The sequence below is a fragment of the Phalaenopsis equestris genome, unplaced genomic scaffold, assembly GCF_001263595.1.
Source record: "Phalaenopsis equestris unplaced genomic scaffold, ASM126359v1 Scaffold000240, whole genome shotgun sequence".
NCBI classification, from domain to species: domain Eukaryota; kingdom Viridiplantae; phylum Streptophyta; class Magnoliopsida; order Asparagales; family Orchidaceae; genus Phalaenopsis; species Phalaenopsis equestris.
The window spans coordinates 2,504,613-2,526,122 of record NW_018164682.1 but is presented as its reverse complement, the minus strand read 5'-3'; the positions used below and the strand labels follow the sequence as shown (position 1 = coordinate 2,526,122).

The 21,510-nt window shown below is 35.1% G+C and overlaps 3 protein-coding genes across 6 annotated transcripts in view; 2 read left to right on the top strand and 1 right to left on the bottom strand.

Annotated features, from left to right (window-relative positions):
* Positions 1-152: 152 nt before the first annotated feature.
* On the top strand, positions 153-2,227 carry LOC110023988 (cytochrome P450 71A1-like). The gene is made up of 3 exons (XM_020723669.1): positions 153-1,039; positions 1,072-1,119; positions 1,437-2,227. Exons 1-3 carry the CDS (start codon positions 182-184, stop codon positions 1,923-1,925), a joined length of 1,395 nt encoding a protein of 464 aa, XP_020579328.1. The 5' UTR covers positions 153-181; the 3' UTR covers positions 1,926-2,227.
* Positions 2,228-3,632: 1,405 nt separating this feature from the next.
* Positions 3,633-21,510, bottom strand: part of LOC110024055 (Down syndrome critical region protein 3 homolog) — an 80,696-nt gene continuing 62,818 nt past the window's right edge. The window contains exons 10-12 of one of the 4 annotated variants that reach the window (XR_002293961.1): positions 12,194-12,293; positions 12,014-12,110; positions 3,633-3,892 (exon numbers count right to left, since the gene is read on the bottom strand). Coding sequence is in view for 1 of the 4 variants with exons in the window: in XM_020723787.1 (XP_020579446.1) it covers positions 12,066-12,110; positions 12,194-12,293 (145 nt within the window). In the remaining 3 variants the exon portion in view is untranslated. Of the gene's footprint in view, positions 3,893-8,627; positions 9,212-11,784; positions 12,111-12,193; positions 12,294-21,510 lie in introns of those variants that run through there. The other 3 variants (XR_002293959.1, XR_002293960.1, XM_020723787.1) reach the window with 3 other exon arrangements.
* On the top strand, positions 9,310-11,439 carry LOC110024053 (cytochrome P450 71A1-like). The gene is made up of 2 exons (XM_020723786.1): positions 9,310-10,389; positions 10,699-11,439. Exons 1-2 carry the CDS (start codon positions 9,460-9,462, stop codon positions 11,317-11,319), a joined length of 1,551 nt encoding a protein of 516 aa, XP_020579445.1. The 5' UTR covers positions 9,310-9,459; the 3' UTR covers positions 11,320-11,439.

Here is a 21,510-nt window from a genome sequence, read left to right as displayed (position 1 = left end):
TTAGGCATTAACAACTCTATATATATATATCACTTTTTCTGCATCAAATATATATATAAATATATATATATATATATGAAAATTTAGCTGTAATATTTCTTCTATAAATACAGACTTCCTAACCAGAAGTCAAGAGAAAGCAAAAGAGCAAACACAGAACAATCGTAGGAAAACCCCAAACATGGCAACCAAAATGATCCTCCTGAACCTGCTAACAATTCCCCTCCTCTACTTCTTCCTCCGCAAGCGCAAAGCCATTGCCGCCACAAAGCTCCCTCCGCAACCACCAGGCCTCCCACTATTGGGAAACCTCCACCAACTCGGCTCATTTCCTCACCGATCCCTCAACTCCCTTTCTAAACAATATGGCCCTATCATCCTTCTCCGATTAGGCATCGTCGCCCCCACCGTCGTCATCTCCACCGCAGAACTCGCGGAACAAGTCATGAAGACTCAAGACCTCATCTTCGCGAACCGTCCACCGTCGTCCATGGCCAACCATCTCTTCTACAATAGCACGGATATCGCCTTCTCGCCTTACAACGACTATTGGAGAATGATGAAGAAGATATCCATCGTCCATCTGCTGAGCAACAGGCGCGTGCAATCGTACAAGCGCCTGCGGCAGGAGGAAATGGATCTTTTAATTGCAGAGATTCACGCTGCGTCCGCGGCTGCGGAGGCGGTGAACTTGAGCAAGAGGTTGAGGGTTCTCACGAATGATATCATATGCAGGGTGGCGTTGGGGAGAAAGTACTCTGGGGAGACGAGATTTCAAGAGATGTTGGATGAGTTTCGGAAGTTGTTGGGGAGCTTCCCAATGGCGGATTTTTTTCCTTGGCTGGGTTGGGTGGATAGGGTCATTGGTTTGGAGGGAAGAGCGAGGAGGGCTTCGAAGGAGTTGGATGAGTTGTTGGAGCGGGTTTTGGAGGAGCATCTGAGTAGGAAAAAGAGTTCAAATGCGATTGGGAGCAGCAAAGAATGTATGGATTTGGTGGATGTGCTGTTATCAGTTAAAGAAGAACATGATTCCAACGATGCTGACATCGCCCCTTGGTAAAGAGCATATACGATGCTGACATCGCCCTTGGTAAAGAGCATATTAAAGCTCTAATTCTAGTAAGTATTTAACATTTACACCTGAAAAGATTTATGAAGACAATCATTCTAGAAATTTCATAGGAATTTGCCTTTAAAGGTGATTCGTACCCTTTTTCTTTAACATTGTCGTTGGTTATACAGCTCTAGGATTATGATCTTGTAATAATCACATGAATGGAGAGCACAAATGTCAATGTAAACACCAAGACTTGGAATCATGAAAATAATACTACACACACAAATATATATATATATATATATATATATATATAAACACACCTGAAAATAAACAAACAAGATACACTAATTGTTTTACTTCTAATAAATTATGTCAGGAAATGTTTGCTGCTGGCACAGACACAACCTTCACCACACTAGAATGGGGCATGGCAGAGCTCATAAAGCATCCAACAGTGATGCAAAAGGTTCAAAGAGAGATAAGAGATACTCTTCGATCGAAACAAGTTATTGAACAAGAAGATATTGACAGATTAACTTACCTAAAAGCAACTATCAAAGAGACATTAAGATTGCACGTTCCGGTTGCTCTGCTAATTCCAAGACTCACAATGGAAGACACTCAGTTGCAAGGCTATGACATTCCTGCTGGAGCAAGAATAATAATCAATGCATGGGGAATTGCTAGAGATCCTAATTATTGGAACAGGCCAGAAGAATTTTGGCCTGATAGGTTCTTAAATAGCAATGTTGATTTTAGAGGACAACAATTTCAACTTACACCATTCGGAGCGGGGAGAAGAGCCTGCCCGGGGATAGACTTCGGAATTGCCGTTATAGAATGCACCCTAGTGAACTTGTTGTGAGATTTTGACTGGGAGGTTCCGAAAGAATTGAAGGATGACGTTCTGGATATGAGAGAAATTGGAGGAATAATAGTTCAGAAGAAGCACACACTTTATCTTATCCCAAAGTTGCATTCTGCACTACTTACCTAGCTATTTGGTTTAATTGTATCTGCAAAGAAGAAAAGTAATAGGATTTTTTATGAGTGAATTATTAGGGAATAACAACTCGCATGTCAGGCATTGTTCAAACAAAAATACAGTGTTATGCAACCTAGAAGGAGAATTACAATCAACTTGGCAACAAATTTGGGAATTTTACATGCTTGAAATGCAATTCTTATGTATTCCAAATAACTCGCATGTTAGGCACTACTTACCAAGCTATTTGGCTGGATTGTTACTAAAAAGAATAAATGTTTAAGGATTTGTTATGAGTGAATTGTTAGGCATTAACAACTCACTTCAAGCATTGTTCAAACTAAAACATATTGTTATGCTAGCAAGCCTATCTTTAAAACCCAGAAGACGAATTCCAATCAACTTGGTAAAAAATTTGTAAAATTTACAAACCTATCTTGTTTTTATTATTCTTTAGTGATCTCCGGTAATTTTGGGGGAGTTGTTAAGATAGTTTTGCGTTGATACTTGTAAGATTATTAGAGGTGCTAGACCTTTGTTCAGTCTTTGGCGTGGATATTTGTCCCTTTTTGGGCCTTGGTGGCTCTTTGGCCGTCTGACTATCGGTGAGACGATCGCACTTCAATCGGCTGGCCATCGGCAGGTCTGATTCATGAGGCCTGGTAACTTTTCATCAGAGGGAAACCTAGTCATATTTTCTTTTTATCTTAACCTCGAGTTTGTCTCGAGCTTCATGCTGACGATTTTTTGGCATACAGGTGTAAATATGAAATTTTTTATATGAGATATATAAATACATAAGAACTGCGTTATACATGTAAATCCCCCAAAAAATTTTGAGTCATGAAAATCCTAAAATCGAATGCATCCTACGTCAATATTGGGGCGCTCAAACTTTCTCTAAGAAAATTGGTACAAAATGAAATGGAACTAAGACGAATTACTAAAATCCTAAGTTACATATCATAGTACCACTCACATAAACATTGGCATAAGATATCCTCAAAAGCCCATGCACTTAATGATAAATGTATTCAGAAATTAATTTACAAATACAATTTTATGATCTCAGAGAAATCATTTTCATATTTATGAAAATTACTACTCATATAGTCATAAGATGCATATTAAGAATTGAAATCCAATCATGATAATAGAGTAAAAATATTATGAGATTCATGATAAGGACCCTAACAAGAATAATAACCTAATATCAAATAATTTCTTCACATTTTACCTTAATTATAAAAAGAATAGAAAGTACCATATGATACAATTGGATAAGAGAATTTGTATTCTGGAGTCCAGCAGAGAACTCATATATATATATATATATATATATATATATATATATATATATATATATATTTGAATGCAATGGAAGGTATGTCATGCATCTAAAATCCACTAAACTTAGTTTCTATCTTGAAGTAATAGTACGTCGGAACAAACACACATTTTCATCTAGCCTACACATTTTTAAGTTGATGATAGCTACATTCTTTTAGCACAAAAATAGAGCAAAAAGTAAAAGAGCAAAGAAAGCAGAAAATTTAATTAATGGTTTTGACATTTCAGATGCGTTGGTGAAATACATTTTATAAAATGAGTAATGATTAGGTGATTTTTATATTTGTGGTGTATTTCAAGCTAAACCTGCATAACAGCATGATCGTTTGTCAAAAAAGATGATTGGAGGAGTTGTTGCAAGAGGTGTAGCAACAACAGAATATAGGGGAGCGGGATCATTAGTGGAAGCAGCGGCAGAAGTAGACAACATCCTCTTCCTGATACGGTAGGTGCTTTTCAGTGCCCCAAAACCACAGGTCTCTGAGGTGACTAACCACCTGCACCACTTGTTGTCATTTGCAAATAAGGGAATGACATTAATAAGATTAGCACTGATAGTCATAAGTTAAAAAAAGCAGTGCAGTAAAGCTAAAACAGAAGTAGGAGATATGTCTAAAAATAAGGAAAAATAAGATTAAAAAGTTATGCCTCAATACAACAAAAATAAAAGACAAAAAGTAGTTGTAGAACAATTAATCTAAAATTACATACATATATTACTAAGTTTCATAAGAGGAACTCTTCGTCAAATATGAGCCTAAAATTTCTTCTTCGCTCTCATCATCATCCTCATTCAAAAATTCTCGTGGTACCCTCCAACGCAAACTTGTCATTGTTTGTACCGCCTTGAATGTTAAAATCTAACATACCTTTCCCTTGGTGAATTGGTTCTATAGTACTGTGCCTCTCAATAGTTTTCCTTTGTTTATTCTTCATAAAAACAACCCAATTAATTTTTTTCCTTACTCTACCAGGATATTGAAGGTAATAAACCTGCATAGCTTGGCGTGCCAGAACAAATGGATCAAACTTTACATATTGTATATTAAATTTGACTTCAGTGCTATCATAAGGCACGAGTGCTCAAATTCCTTGATTCAGAACAGAATCAAACCACTAGCATTTGAATAAGTACATATTGTAGTTGGCAATACCTGGATATTGTAATTGAATGACTTCATCAAGTAGGCTGTAATAGCTAATCTCGTTATATGTGTGTGTGTTTCTTTTAACAACGACACCACAGTTATATGTCTTTTTCCATTCACACCATAGACTTGTATGGAATCTATAACCATTTACGTCAAATATCTGCATGTAGTAACATTGTGATTAGACACCCATGCAAGATCTAGTAATCTTTAATCTATGATATTGTTGGTTGTATTGTGAACCTATAGTAAACTAAGAGATACCTTCAGTGTAACTTTAAATTTGATGATTATATTATGCACATGTGTTTAGAAGAGTTGCTTCTACGTACGTAAAATTTGAATCTTCTTGGAAATTCTGCTTCGACTTTCTTGATTATCAGAGACTCATCTTACTTGTTCAGACTGTTAATAAATAATCTGCTCACAATATATTTTTTTTTTATTTTCAAATTAGTTAGTATATGACTAAAATTCACAGCAATAAATGATAATTAATATTGATTTTGGATATTATTGTATAAATGGCTAGGCTTTGTCATAGTTCATTAGGACGTACAATGCAATTGACCGAATCTCTTTATCGCTTAGGTACCGTGCATAATGCCTCCCTGATGGCTTACCTAATATTTGATATACAGATAACTCTGGTTCTAAAGGCATGTCACCTACACTATGACCTCTTTGATGGCCTTGCTCAAAATAAGAAGAGTAAAAAGTTATCATCTTCTGCAACATACATGCTTCGGAGATCGATCCCTTAGGACGTGCTTTATTCTTAATCATTTTTATTATTATTTTTTTAAATATGCAGCACATATATTTTAAATTTAATATAGTGGTTATTAAATGTGAAAAATAATGCTACTTGCAATGTATGCATCAAAAAGACGTGCCTCTTAAAGGGATACATTCATCTATACTGTACTAGACCCCACAATATAGCCTCTTAACATAGATGTATAGGCAGATGCTCCATAGAGTCAAAGAAACTGATAGGAAATATCTGCTCAGGCTTACATAATAGAAGAATGCTCGTATTGAGATGTTTCAGCGAGTCAACATTCAGTGTCCATAGATGTATACTAACTATGATCAAGGGATTAAGCATTAACTTTGGTAGCGCTTGAAATTCAATGAGTAATAAGCACTACAGAAATATACGAATGTTGTGACTCTTCATGTCAAATACATTAACCGTTCCAAAGTCAAAACATCAATTCATATTTGACACATGGCTGCTGGGAAACTTCTGAGAATTCACCCACTCAAAAATTATCCTCCTTGATCTGGTGTAAGACAGTATGCAGCTTTGAGGTTTATTAATTTACATTCATTTGTCTCCTGAAGTTCTAATGCCATCATTTTGCAACATTCTCTCAGGTTCATTTCAGCTTTCACATTATCTTTTGTCTTATTCTTGATATCCATCACAATATTGAAGATTTTATCAATAAAATCTTCTCAATGTGCATAATATCAAGATTATGTCAAATCAGGTTAGTCTTTCAGTACCAAAGGTTCTAGAATATAATATACTTAATCCAATTGTGCGTGACACCAAAATTAGGAAGAAAAATTGAATCTAGCTTTGTTCTCTCGGTGATCTTCGGTACTTCACTGATCATCTGCAATATTTCGACTCCAGTAATCACCAGGAGTGGACTTGATCTCTCAACCCTGTTTTTGAAGAATGCATCTACGATCCTTCTAAATGGGTGATCGTGGTGAAAAAATCTACGGTGGCAGTCGAACCGATTGTTTGCCCTACTATGTTTTAAAGGAAATACCTTTGACATATCCATGCAGTAAGGACAAAGCCAAATTCATAAATTTTATGAATTTGATATGTTCATTTGTGTTTGAGGCATTTGATAAGACCTACGTAAGCAATGCATAATAAATTTTAAAATGGCATATACATTATATTTAAGATAACCATGGAGTTTATAGTGGAAGAAATATTGTGTCCATTGTTCGAGCTGCAATACACGGAGAAGGAAAAAAGAAAAAACAAACCTTCGTTGTATCGCAACCATTGTCCGAACACAGCTTGCGTCCGAACAAATTACACTATTTTCTCCTTATGCTGACATTCCCAAATACAAATCTTTTAATAGCTTAGTGAAAGTGATGCTTTTTGTGATTTATGTTATTAAATCAACAAAACTGAAAAAAAAAAAAAAAGAAATCATTAGACGGATATTATGCAAAATTCATTATGAAAATTCAATAACGAGTTATATATGAATCGCCTAAGCTTACAGGGTTAACAAATCTTAGTAGCACCATTTATGCATTTACCAATGTGGGTTCATGATCTAACATTCACTTTGATAACACAAATAATATGAGTTCATTTATAATATGATGAATATGATTGGTTATGATATTTGATGGGCTCCTCATGCACATAACGTTATTATATATATTTTATGATGAGAAGTGTGTAACCAAAGTAGATTAAATAGGGGTATTGTTATGGTATGGCTCATATACCATATAGGGACAGACGCTGGAACGAAGCGGAGCGGAGTGGAGCGGAGAAGAATCTGTCCAAATTGAAGCGAAAGAATCTGTCCAAATTGAGAAGTTACGTTATATGGGTTGGGGCTATACGGTACAGGGGTAATTTGAGAATTACATATTGTACTGCAGGGCTTACCCTAGGATTATAAATAGACCTGTTTGTAATCATAAGTTTGTAATCATAAGAGAGAGCTGAATATTCTATTCTGTAATCTTTTCTGAATATTGAAAGAAAATCGTCGCTCTGCTCCCGAGGACGTAGGCATCTTTGCCGAACCTCGTTAAATCTTTGTGTTCTTCTGGATTTGTGTCGATTACTATTTTTCTTCGCCCTAATTTGTCTCAACAGGTATAGGGTTCTTAAAGTTGGGCTATCTAACTCAAGATAGGACTTCAAAATTTTTACTAATCAGGTCGAACTTATAAGGCCCAAGTTGAGTTAATTTATTTTGATCAAGGCCCAGACTTGCTCGAATTTGAATCCTCGGAGATATTAAAAACATTATGATTTGCACTAATGGAATTAATTTAATTTGACATCTAAAATAATTTTTAATGCTATGAGATTTTAGATTGGTCATATAAGCTTTGTCCGGTTTTACAATTGGTCATGGGTTGCCTTCGCCCGCACAAGCCCTCTTCATTTTCATTATTTGCATTTGTTAACGGCGGCTTTATACATGAGAAAATAAAAATAAATAAATACATATCACAAAATTTCAATTTTTTTGCACATCTAATAATTAAATTTCTGTTTTAACGTTTACAATACTTTATTTATGCTTAATGTATTTATTTTTAAAAATTAATCATAACAATATTTTTTATTTTAAAGCTTAGAAGTTAGAAATCTAAATACATGAAAATTGTCTTTTATATATATATATATATATATCATTCAAATTTTATAAATTTAAAAAAAATTGGCATATTGTATTAAAATATTCTTAATTTATTTTATTTAAATGAAACCACAATTCTAAATAGGAAGAAAAAGAATTCATATAACTAATCCCGCTTGATGAGATAAAGGTTTGTTGTTGTAGTCATACCATTGAACTTTTCAAAATTTTAAATTTATAACAGTTATTACTTGGAAAAAAATATTTTTGTTTTCTAAATTTAATGACATTAATATTTTTAAAATAAAAATAATTAAATAGTAATAAAAATATTAAAAATAATTGGGTGAATTTGAGTTTCAGGGACTTAAAAAAAGTTCATAGGTTTTAGAGCGCACTCAAATTTGGTAAATCAGACCACAAATCTCAGAACACGGCTTCGAGCATTGAGGGTCTGTTTGACGCAGCTGCAGTTGTGCTGCCCCAGGAAGCTACTGTAGGGAAGCTGCTGCGGGGAAGCCGACTGTATGTTTGTTGCAAATGTGAAAACAACTGTGAGGTAGTTGTTTCTACAAAAATGATCATTTTGTCCCTTTTTAGTGAAATATAAAAATACATAGAACTTGGGTGGTATGTATCTAAATGCACCCCCACCCTCATCTATAAAAAAAGGAATATTTTCATATAAAATCCTATCTATAGAGGCCTCACCGACAAGTCAAATTAAGGGACGGAGAAGATGAAGAAGAGATTCTGTGCAAAACCTGAAACAAAATCTGAAATAGCAATTCTCTACAATTCAACAAACAGCTAAATTACAGAGCATTCCGAAGCAGTATAAAACAAATGCAGGAAGCAAGAGGTAAAAGTAAAAGGTGGAGTAACCTTATAGATGATTAGAGCAACCACGATAAGTGCAGTGATATGGATTAGAGGGGACCTGTAAGAACCAAAATAGAGCAACCACGATAAGTGCAGTGATATGGATACTGGGAAGGCAAGGACAGAATGGCAATATACAGAGATTTGAAACTTCCATTTTCCTCATCTTGCACTTCACACATAACCGCAACCATCGAGAAAGGTAAACCTCTTCCATCTCCCCTTCTCCAAACAATCGCAAATAGAGCAAGCTGCGTTTTCGTTTTGCCTAACTGAGCGGAGCCGCGGCAAAAACTCCGCCTCAAACGGGATGGATTGATTCGCGGGAGGGAGACGAGCCGCAGCAAAAACTCCGAGCCAAATGGGCCCTTAAACTCATTTTTTACCATGCAATTTCAGTAAAAAAAGAAATCTGGGCCATCAGAAAACACAAATTTAAAGCTAAGAAAGTTCGATATACTTTTTTTTTTTTTTGTATAAATTATTTCTTACATTTGAGCTTCAAGTTAATCTCACGGAACACTTAGCAGGTGGAGAAGTCAAATACGAAACAAAAACTGACTGAATGACGGCACGGACATGTAGCAGATATTTGTTTGGCAGCAGATTTTTTAGAAACATTTTCAAAGAAACCACCCAAATTTTTTAAAATAGCAAACAATGTACAATCCAAGCGAAACCCCAAACAAAGCAACCATGACGATCCTCCTAAGCCTGCTAACAATTCTCCTCCTCCTTTTCCTCCTCCGCAAGCGCAAAGCCGTCGCCGCCAAAAAGCTTCCGCCGTGCCCGCGAGGTCTCCCACTGTTGGGAAACCTTCACCAACTCGGCTCATTTCCTCACCGATCCCTCAACTCCCTTTCTAAACAATATGGCCCTCTCATCCTTCTCCGATTAGGCATCGTCGCCCCCACCGTCGTCATCTCCTCCGCAGAACTAGCGGAACAAGTTATGAAGACTCAAGACCTCATCTTCGCCAGCCGTCCACCATCGTCCATGGCCAACCATCTGCTCTACAATAGCACGGATATCGCCTTCTCGCCTTACAATGACTATTGGAGGATGATGAAGAAAATATCCATCGTCCATCTGCTGAGCAGCAGGCGCGTGCAATCGTACAAGCGCGTGCGACAGGAGGAAATAGATCTCCTAATTGAAGAGATTCGCACTGCTTCAGCGGCGGCGGAGGCGGTGAACTTGAGCAAGAGGTTGGGGGTTCTCACGAATGATATCATATGCAGGGTGGCGTTGGGGAGGAAGTACTCTGGGGAGACGAGATTTCGAGAGATGTTGGATGAGTTTCAGAGGTTGTTGGGGAGCTTTCCAATGGCCGATTTTATTCCTTGGCTGGGTTGGGTGGATAGGGTGATTGGGTTGGAGGGAAGAGCGAGGAGGACTTCGAGGGAGTTGGATCAGTTTTTGGAGCGGGTTTTGGAGGAGCATCTGAGTAGAAAAAAGAGTTCAAATGCAATTGGGAGCAGCAAAGAATGTGAGGACTTGGTGGATGTGTTGTTATCAGTTAAAGACGAACATGGTTCCGAAGATGCTGACATCCCCCTTGGTAAAGAGCATATTAAAGCTCTAATTCTAGTAAGTATTTAACATTTACACCTGAAAAGATTTATCAACAATAGACAATCATTCTAGAATTTTCTGAAGAATTTGCCTCTAAAGGTGACGATGACCTTGTAATAATCACATGAATGTAGAGCACAAATCTCAAAGTAAACACCAAGGCTTTGAATCATGAAAATAATACTATACATATGTGTGTGTGTGTCTATATATATATATATATATATATGCATGCATGCATGTATAGTATTATTTTCATATATAAACATGAAAATAAACAAACATGATATCCTAAATTTTTTTTCTTCTAATAAATTATGTTAGGAAATGTTTGCTGCTGGCACAGACACAACAATCACCACTTTAGAATGGGTCATGGCAGAGCTCATCAAGCACCCCATATTGATCCAAAAGGTTCAAAGGGAGATAAGAGAGACTCTTGGATCTAAACAGGTTATTGAAGAGGAAGATATAGATAAATTAACTTACCTAAAAGCAACTATCAAAGAGACTCTAAGATTGCACGTTCCAGTTGCTCTGCTAGTTCCCAGACTCACAACAGAAGACACTCAGTTAAAAGGCTATGACATTCCTGTTGGAACAAGAATCATAATTAATGCATGGGGAATCGCTAGAGATCCTAATTATTGGGACACGCCAGATGAATTTCGGCCTGATAGATTCATAAATAGTAATGTTGATTTTAGAGGACAACACTTCCAGCTTACACCGTTTGGAGCAGGGAGAAGAGCCTGCCCGGGGATAGGCTTCGCAATTGCCGTTATAGAATGCACCCTCGCGAAGTTGTTGCAAGTTTTCGACTGGGAGGTTCCGGAAGAATCGAAGGATGAAGTATTGGATATGAGCGAAATTGCAGGACTAACAATTCACAAGAAGTCGGCACTTATTGTTATACCAAAGTTGCATTTTGCAGAACTTACCTAGCTATTTTGGTTGAATTGTAACTGAAAAGATGAAATGTGAAGGGATTTAATATTAGTGAATTGTTTGGGAATAACAAATCGCATGCCTGACATTATTCAAACAAAAACATATTGTTATGCTAGCAAGCCTATCTTTAAAACCCACAAGTTCAATGTCAATCAACTTGATAAAAAATTTGGGAAATTTACATACATAGCACTTAATTCTTATATATTTATATATATCACACCTAAACTTCAATAATTACATAGCACTTTGGTGCTTTAAACCTATGCATGAAAATGTGTATTTCAGTGTTATTTTTTATGTGATATTAAAGATTTAAATACTATAGTATAAAAATCAATAAAGTTTCGATGCGGGATATGTAAATACATAAGAATTGTGTGCTATGCATGTAATGACCCTAAATATTTTGAGAGCTATGAAATTCCCAAAATCAAATGCCTCCTACATCAATACATAGGCGCTGAAAATTTTTCTAAGAAAAATGGTACAAAATGAAAAGCAACTAGGACATATAGTAATATCTTTTACAATAATTTGGAAAAAAAATGTTTTCTTTAAGGCATAGTATTTGCATTGCATTCAGATACTGTACAAAAAACTAAAAATAAAATACAACATAAATTAATGATGCAAATTTCTTCTACATATTTCAGAAAATGATGTTTAAGTATAAAGAAATGAGTACCAATTTCGAGAACCAGTGTTTCAGTTTATAAAGTGGTAGCACTGTAAATAGCTCAAGTTGATCTGAAAACTCTTAGTGGCAATGTCAATGAAGCCAACTAAATAAAGGGAATGTTTATATAAGTATAAAAACAAATATAAAATTAATCCCTAGGAAACAAAATAAGATGAACTTGCTCACCCATTGTCTTGGAGTTTGGAGATCAAATTTTGAATATAACTTGGATAGCTCGGACTGAAAACTAATTACAATAGAAACCTGAAATTCAATGGAGAACGGCCTGCAGTTGTATGCACCAAAAGTAAGTTTATTGATATATGCTGATGACAAAATACCAACATGTGTAATAAATATTAACTTTTTTTAATAGATATCAGATAATAAATATATGGATATATCCAAACAGCTACCCCTAGTTTCCTTCATGCCCCAACAGAATGGAGAAAATTTGGGGCAGCATAATACTTAATAGGCTTTTAAAACATTAATTTTGAGATGAGTGCAATAATAGATTTAATTGATTAGTCATATGTTGCACTGATTCCAAAAATACCTTTAAAGTCATTTTTTCCTATGTAATTCTTGTTAATATTCTTTTTTCCCCTTATTTTAACCAGGGAACATTATAGCATGTTTTGCCCAATATCAACACCATCTTGACAAGATAGGAAGCTGCTGACACAACTTTGGCTTAACAATTTCGGTAAAAATAAGGGTTAAAGCGCTGCCAAATTATTCTAACATAATAATTCCTCAATCAGTTGTTAATCACTCGATTTAGGTTCACTCTAGCTTTCTGATTGGCATTTTTTACTCATGAGTAATATCAATGAATTACTAAAATCCCAAGTCACTTTTTGTATTACCACTCACATAAACTTTGACATCCTAAAAAGCTCATGAACTTAAAGGTAGGTGTATTGATAAATTAATTTACCAACACAATCTCCATGATCTCAAAGAAAACATTTTCATATTTGCCAAAATTACTGCTCATATATTCGTAAGATGCTTGTTAAGTTTTGAAATCAAGTCATGATTATAGAATAAAAAATATTATGAGATTTACGATAAGCACCTTAACAAGAATTATAACCTAATATCAAGCATAATTTCTTCACATTTTACTTAAATTATAAAAAGAATAGCAGAATACCATATGATACAATTGGAAATGACAATCTTTATTGTGGAGTTCAACAGAGAACTCAAGTGATATTACCTTCAGTCTTATATTTAAATGCAATAGAAGGTATGTTAGGAATTCATGCATCTAAAATCCACAAAACTTAGTTTCTGTCTTGAAACCATGGTACAATGGAACAAACACACATTTTCATCTATCCAATATTACTATAAGTTGATAATGGCTACATTCTTCTAGCACAAAAATAGAGCAAAAAGTAAAAAAGCAAAGAATACAGAAAATTTTATTAAACATTTTGACATTTTGGTTGTGTTGGCAAAATACATTTTATGGAATGAATGATAATTAGATGATTTTTATATTTGCAGTGCATTTCAAGCTAGACCTGCACGACATCGTGTCGTTGGTCTCCATCTTCAATGCAATCAAACAGATTGGTCTCCATATAAACATATGCATTCAAACAGATTGTTTCAAGCTAGAACTCAACATATGTTCTATTGTCAATATTTAAATATATTTTACGAGTATAAAACTTTAAAATGGAATATATGGATTGCCTAGCTTGAAATGAGGAATTCAACAGGATATACTCACAAGATATATTCCTTTTTTTAAGTTTTATACTCAGTAGAAAGAGAAATTCAGCAAGACAATATAAGATAAAAAAGTCATTTGAATTGCCTAGTTGAAGTGTAATGAACATTTGAGAGCAGTAATAAATTTTCTTGTGATTTCTATCCATTTTTGTATAAAGAAAATAAAATCTTTTATCCTTTATCCACTTAGTGAGATTAAGAATAGTTGTTGTCGTTATTGTTGTATCAAATAGACAACACTTTGAATACTCCAATCAGAATCAAAATCTTGTTGTGGTTAATAATCATCATTATATTCGCAACTTCGATGAAATTGTGACATTTCAATTATTTACAGAATATTCTCAGTGATAATATCAACAATTGATGAAGAGTTTAAAATCAAGGGATTAGCAAGAGCAAAAATATCAGTCAATGATCAAGGCTCTAGATTTTGAGAATAGGTCTGATTAGATGAAATGTCTTCCACCAAACAAGTAGAATGGTCAATCTGATCAGATGGAAATGTCTACGACTAAAATTTCAAAAACCTCGGCTCAGGATAAAGTTACAAAAAAAATTATGTCCGAAAATATGACAAAAAAATTCATGAGGGAATATTTTAAATTCCCCTTTGTGGCAATATCTTCAAGATTGAGATCCAATACACATCTCTTTATGAAACACGCTAATAAGATTGATTGAGTGAAATCGTGCTTGCGAAGTAGTGAAAATGAGATCTAATAGTAGTGATAAGAGGCTCCACAGAGTAATCAAAATAAGAGAACTATTTTAATATATGCATTGGGAAACGACTAATATAATATGAGCATTGAGAGAAGTAACTGATGTAATTTGCTTCTAAATCAAAGTTAAGATGTCATGTCTAAGGTCAAAAAGCCCAATGGAGTAGTCAACAATCAATTTTAAATAAACCAAAAAAATTTGTGAATTGATCCCATGCCAAGTCTACCATATAAAATTTGACAATAAAGGAAAAGGCGAGAGGCCTAGCAAGTATAAATGTTTCTTCATTGAAAAAGAAAAAAATAGGCTTGCCTCTAAAAAAAGACTTCTTTGTTGAAATTTGATGAAAGAAAAGTGAAAGATTGTATTTTAGAAACAAGAAGTTTTCTACTACATTTGAACTACGAAACACATTCACAAAAGATGAATGAGATTCAACCACCGAAGAGGATAAAGGAGAAGCTTCAGAGATATCAGAGGGTCACATGGGAAGGTGGTGGTAACCCCACAAAGACCTTTTCAGAAGTTAACGTAAGCTAATGTGTGATACCAAATTGCTTTGAGAGAATAGCAAAAATGAAAGAAACCCTAGTAGAGGACAAAAAAAGTAATCAAGCACAATCACAAACATAAGAGAAGATCCAAAAGTCTATCGAATGAGAGAGAAGCAAAGGTCGGTGTGATGTGGTCCACCCTTGGTACCAAGGACGGATAACACGTCGATGCCATAAGACAACTTCAACGTCAATCAGAACCCACAAAAAGGTTCACCAAAAGGCCACATTATGTATGAGATGACCGAGAAAAAGAGATTGCAGAAAAAAGCCTCATACAGACATATGATCGCGCCTGCGCAGAGTCAATCATGCAACAACAAGCTTGCATTAATAGAGACAATCACACAAAGATGATTTTATGCAAAAAGAAGGTCATGCCAGAGTAGCTCTGCAAGAAAAGATGATCGTGTCGGATTCACATAGAGACGATGCACTTGCATACAAACTTTTGTTTGAAAATGTTGGAATCCCTGTGATCTTCGTTAGTTCTGTGCTCCTATGGTAAAAAAGAGATGAATGTACCTCTTCTTGTCATGGATGTATTCATTGCTATTTATTTGTATATTTTCATTAATGATAATAATCTATGGAATATGCTTTAGTTATTTATAATATTCCATATTATCATATTGATATTATGTAATATGTAGCTTTGACATGTTCCTTATTGCACAAATATCTGAAAATTTTATACATATAAATTTGATTACTGAAAATAAATAATTTCCCATATGATTTATAAATGATGTTGAGCTATAAGTGAAACTGATCATAATATAGTCTTTATTAAGAACACTCACTATAATTAAGATTTCTTATAACATATGTAGTGTAATGCGATAAGTATAGCGATAAAAACCTTATGATATTGCATAGCCGGATCCAAAAAGTTCATAGATTGATGACTCTATTAAAGATCATTGAAATTTCATGAGTTAGTATTTATCATCACCATTTCAAAGTGTCTTGATATAATTGAGTATAAATATATAATATTAAAAAAAAAGATTGAGCCATTGATCGATGTATAAAAAAAGCATCCTTGTAAGTGGATGCTCTTGCATTTCAACACAATGATCATTAATTTGGATAGAAAATTCTTTTTGAACAGTACCTATATAATAAGCACTACTAAATATTTCTTATATCTAAAATTTTATCTAGTACACACTATAAAGCTTATTGTTATTCTTACCTCTAATTGATCATGTTTATATTTCACGCCTTGTCTTTTATACTTAGTGAAACTCACCTATTGAGCTTGTCTCTTACAAACTCATACATATTATTTCATGATTTTTAGGTTATTAGTTATGCATTATTTAAAGGTAGGTTTCAAGATCAATGCTTCAAGTATATCATCGGAGGTGTTTAAGTTTACAATCACTTAATTGATTTAATGGTATGGTTAAATTTTATTTGCATCCTAGTGGATATTTGTAGGTTTTAATATACTTATATGCTAAGATAATTTTTTACTGGACAAATTTTTTTGAAATCATGTTTATATTGGTTGATATATTTTTTGTTTTTCAATTCACACCCTCCTACTGAGTTCATGTGATTTCTTTCTAGGCATGATTGGCATGGTGTGACAACTATTGCATGATTCACTAAGCAGTTTACGCACTACAATCGCAAATGCCATACAAATACAATAGTATTATATATTATCCAATGTCACCACACGAATAGTGAGTTCCTTTTACGCCCACTGGGCAAAGCATGACAACCATTACATGATTCATTGACGGTTTACGCCCTGCAATAACATAGCTCGTACAACTAATATTGGAAGTTATCTTATGTCAACAAATTAGCCCTAAGAGTAGAATGACAACAATAAACCTCTTGATTACAACATGGTAAAAATTTGTCCTATAAATCAAACAAGAATCTCAATGTTTTGTAAATGAAACAATGATGGCACACGGTGAGTCCCACATAAAGTCATTCCTTCCCTCATTAACTGATTCCAATGCTTAGGTTTTGGACACAGCTTCAAGTTTCCATAATCATAGCCTAGTTGAAGAAGTTCCACCAGAGGGTGAAGATGAAGTAGAAATACCTAAAAATGGGATGATAACTTAGTGTATGCATACGGCAAGTAACTCCTTATTGTGTGACGAGTATTGAGTACCACCATAGGCAAGAAATCAAAGTGAGTTCTTTGCAACATATTTCATAAAGCTACACCATACAAGAAAAAGTTTGGAACCTCATTATTGATTGGGGAAGTGTGAAAATATTGTGTCCACTAAGATGGTGAAAAAATTAAACCTCTGTCAAGATCACTGAAGCCTTGAAAATTATCTTGGTTATGCATAAGAAATAAAATTAAGGTTTTGAAATGATGTTTAGTGTAGTCTTTTATCGATAAACAATTACATTAGGAGGTTTAGAGTGACGTTATTCTCATGGATGCATGCCATTTACTACTTGATTGATCATAGTAATGTATTAGAGCGTAAGGGCAAGAAGGTAAATTGATACCTTAAAATGAAGAATTCAAGGAAGATGTAGGAGCTGATTCAATAATCTCTAAATTAAAGTTCTTAAGAGTTATGAAAGACTCTCTATCAACAAATGCTCTTAGAGTTCAAAAATAAAATCAAGAGGAGAAAGTGCTAAACAATAACCCACCCATGCCTCAACAATACTAAGACATGATTCCAATCATATGAAGATATATTAGGGGATAAAAGGTTGTCCTAATATAATTTAAAACTTAGATCAGCTGTCCAAAATAGAATCACGGTGCATAATTCAAGTATCATTTTTTTGTAATCTTCGATTGCAGTTAATTTTATTCAGGATGATCAGAAGAGTTTCATTCCAACAACAACAAAAAAATTTGCACGAAGTGACCACCATACCAAAACTTCAACATTGCAATACCTTCACTCTACTATGAGTAAGAAAATCTTTAAGACACAAGAACGAATCTACCTCAACTCAGGTAGAATGGCATATTCATAAGTGTAATTAATATAGAAGGTCCATTTCATAATTAATTAGATAGTAGAGAACCTGGTTTCTTATATTTACATTCTTAGGGGTAATTTAACAATAAAAGGGGTTGTTTGGGATAACTAGCATATAAATAGGCCTTTAAAAAAAAAGCAGGGCCTTTGGCCTTTTTTGAAGGTTAGCTTCAGGTTATCCTAGAGTTGGGAAGGGTCTCCTGGCCTTGGAGTGTATTTTCCCAAACTTGGAGGAAGAAGGTGGGCAGATGAGGATGTAGTGGAGTCAGAGACTCGGCCATAATCAATCATTGGAGTTCATAGACATATTCTTCCACGACTGTTCTGAGATACAGCCACTGATTCCAATGGCTAAATAAAAATAGCAGCGCAGCAATTCACTCCTTGCTGCAGACAGTAAAAACTAGAGAGAGTGAAGACCAGCAACCTATATGCAGTTGCAGTTAATCCGAAAGGCAGCTTGGCTCATCAAATCTTTGTTCAATCCTTTTGTTTCTTGCAGGTTTCGGCTACATTTCGAAGAGGTGGGAAAATAACAGGGAGAAAATGGCCAAAAACCATTGAGATGGGGGGCGGCATAAAGGAACCACAGCATTTTGGCGGCCTCTATAATTTCAACTAAGCAGGTTCTTCGTTTTCTGTTATCTTCTCTAATATTACTGTTTTCTTATTTGCAAATTTTATATTACCATTTTTTATTCTTAAATTAATCCTAAGGTGGGTGTTAGAACAACAGCCCCTTTTGCGTTTAAGAAAATCCTGCGGGCATTGGAAAAGTGATAGGAGCAAAGTTGGTAACCAAGTAATTATAGCAGTGGTTGTGCGTTGGCAAAGTTTGAACCAGTGGGAAGGCTTGCCATCCGGTGGCAGAAAATATTCTAGCTAATCTTGGAGGTATTTTGATAAAAAACCAAAGCCAAAACCAGCAAATAAATTGCAAGTATTAGATGGGAAAACCCAAATAGGGCTAATTTAATTAATATCAAAGCAAACAAATAAGATACAAGGGATGATCTACAATTCGAGAGGTAGATGGTCTGTCTACAAACCATAGATGCCTCTAGGAATAAAAAGACAAAAGGAAGAAACTACAGGAATCAAGACATAACCCAAAACTTAGGTGACTAGCCATTATAAGACTCTCAAAACACATTCAAACTTTCTTGTCAAACACATTCAAACTAGCGCCCCCTCACTACTCCCCCTCCCCTCCTTAGTTCCCCTCATCGTGTACATGATTATTGGCTTGACGGGCCCCATTTGGGGGCTGGACTCTTCCAAGGCAGCCAACCAACTTGGATGGGTCAGTTGGATCCCGGTCGGTCCCTCCTACACTGACGTAACAATACTTTCCCAAAGAAGCACCTTGTTCTTAAGGTGGAATTAAGGAAATTGCTTTTACATCACTTTATAAGGCTCTCATGATGATTCATAATTTGGCATATCTTTCCACTTAATTAACACATCATTTTCCATGGTCACTCCTCAACACACCTCTTATACCTTCAAAGATTCCAAAATCACCTCTGTCCTCTATTAGCGTCAATGGTGGTAAAGAAAATGATGTACGGTCTCTGCTAGCATGCATCAACTGTGATACATGAAATATTGGATGTAATGATGATGATGGTGGCAACCTCAAATAATATGCACTGCCCCAATGTGTGTCACGATCTCATAGGGTCCAAAATATCATAAGGTAAACTTCTCTCTTCTCTCCCGGTCATTGTTTTCTGTCGGTAAGATCTTAGCTTCAAACAAACCATGTCCCCATGCTCAAATTGTACCTTCTTCCTCTGTCTATTAGCCTCCTTCATGATTTGTTGAGCCCTCAATAGATGTCACTTGAGTTATGCCAATATGTTGTCCCTCTCCTTAGAGCACTGGTCTATGTTGGATATTGATGTAGCACTATGCCAATAGTATATCAGGTGAAATAGATCCCGCCCATAAAAATCCCGAAGTGAATGGTCTGTGTTGTAGTATAGTAAGAAGTGTTGTACTAATACTCCACCCAAGCAATCCATCTTGCGCAAAGTTTCGATGTATCTGATACAAAATAATGCAGGTACGTCTCCACTCTCCTGTTGACCACTTTCATCTTACCATGTTTGGGAATGATGTGTTGTACTCCTCTTTAGGACAATCCTTTGTAATTTGAACAGTTCCTTCTAGAAAAGGTTGAGGAACACCTTATCTTGTCTGACAAAATGGACTCTAGAAAACCACGCAAATGAACCAATTTTCATATGAACACGGTAAAGACTGACACAATGTAAGGATGTCGTAATGGAATGAGTGTGCATACTTATTATGGCAATCCACTACCACCAATATCACAATAAATCCCTCTGATCGTGGCAAACCTCTCTGTAAAATCGATCGTCACTTTCTCATAAATCTTCTCAGATAAAGCTAGGAGTTGGAATAACTCTTCCGGTGTCATAGTCAAATACTTGTGTAGTTGGCACACATTGCATGTCGTCGTCACATCATCTACATCTCTGCACATCCCCACCCAATATAGCTCTGCCGAAAGTCGACTCTGACTTTCGTACCCCTGAGTACCTAATACACCTAAAATATATAGTGTTTTTAGACGCATTTTTATACCAATTTTTGAGATATCGCTCTTTAATGGAAGATATTTATGTGTTTTTCTTTCAGGTACAGGTAAAAAGGTGAAAAATGTTTAAATGAGTGAAAAATGATCAAATTTAGAGCAAATAGGTGAAAATTGGGCAAAAGAGTTTTGGCGCCTAAGCGCCAGATTGGCGCATAAGCGCCAGATCCGACGTGTAAGTGTCGGTTAAACAGAGAAGGCCGCGCCTAAGCGCCAGAAACCCCGCGCTTAAGCGTCAGTGGCAGTTAATTGATGAGTAAATTCAGTTTTTGCAAATTTTGAAGAGGTTTGAGGCATCCATTGGCTTAATAGGTGGTTACAACCACCATGGATGAAAATTATTGCGAAAGGAGACATCTTTTTGAGAAATGCATCGAATCAAGATATATTTTGAAGGGATATCAAGACACCTTTTGGAGATTTATAAAATAATGAAGATTGAGTCTTTGAAAGTGTGCTTGAAAAGAGAAAGTTTTGAAAGTTTTTGAATTAGGGAGTTAGTTCGGAGAGATTTTCAGGCACCACATATCTATTTTATTTTTTTTGTGTATAATTTAGAGAGTATAGAGTGTTGTAAAAGAGAAGAGATTCAAAGGAACTTCAAGAGTTTGGTGGAGGATTTGAGATAAGTTATTATCTTTGTTTTTAAACTACTTTTGGTTTTAATCGTTACTTCTTGTTGGTTTGACAATGATTTCTTCTTTAAAATTAAAGTGTGGTTTTGTTTTCTCCATGAATTCTGAGTAGTTTTCCTTATCTTTCTTCTTAAAATGATAAGTAATTAAGATTTGGATGGAAGTTGTGGAGAGTATTGATCTTTAATGTTAGAAGAAGTTGTGATGATTTAAATCCATGCACTTC

Excerpts from the sequence above, each read along its gene's own strand:
- LOC110023988 (XM_020723669.1), top strand. The coding sequence starts at position 182 with ATGGCAACCAAAATGATCCTCCTGAACCTGCTAACAATTCCCCTCCTC. Across the intron at positions 1,040-1,071 it reads AAGAACATGATTCCAACGAT|GATGCTGACATCGCCCTTGG; the intron begins GCTGACATCGCC and ends AAGAGCATATAC. Across the intron at positions 1,120-1,436 it reads ATATTAAAGCTCTAATTCTA|GAAATGTTTGCTGCTGGCAC; the intron begins GTAAGTATTTAA and ends AAATTATGTCAG.
- LOC110024053 (XM_020723786.1), top strand. The coding sequence starts at position 9,460 with ATGTACAATCCAAGCGAAACCCCAAACAAAGCAACCATGACGATCCTC. Across the intron at positions 10,390-10,698 it reads ATATTAAAGCTCTAATTCTA|GAAATGTTTGCTGCTGGCAC; the intron begins GTAAGTATTTAA and ends AAATTATGTTAG.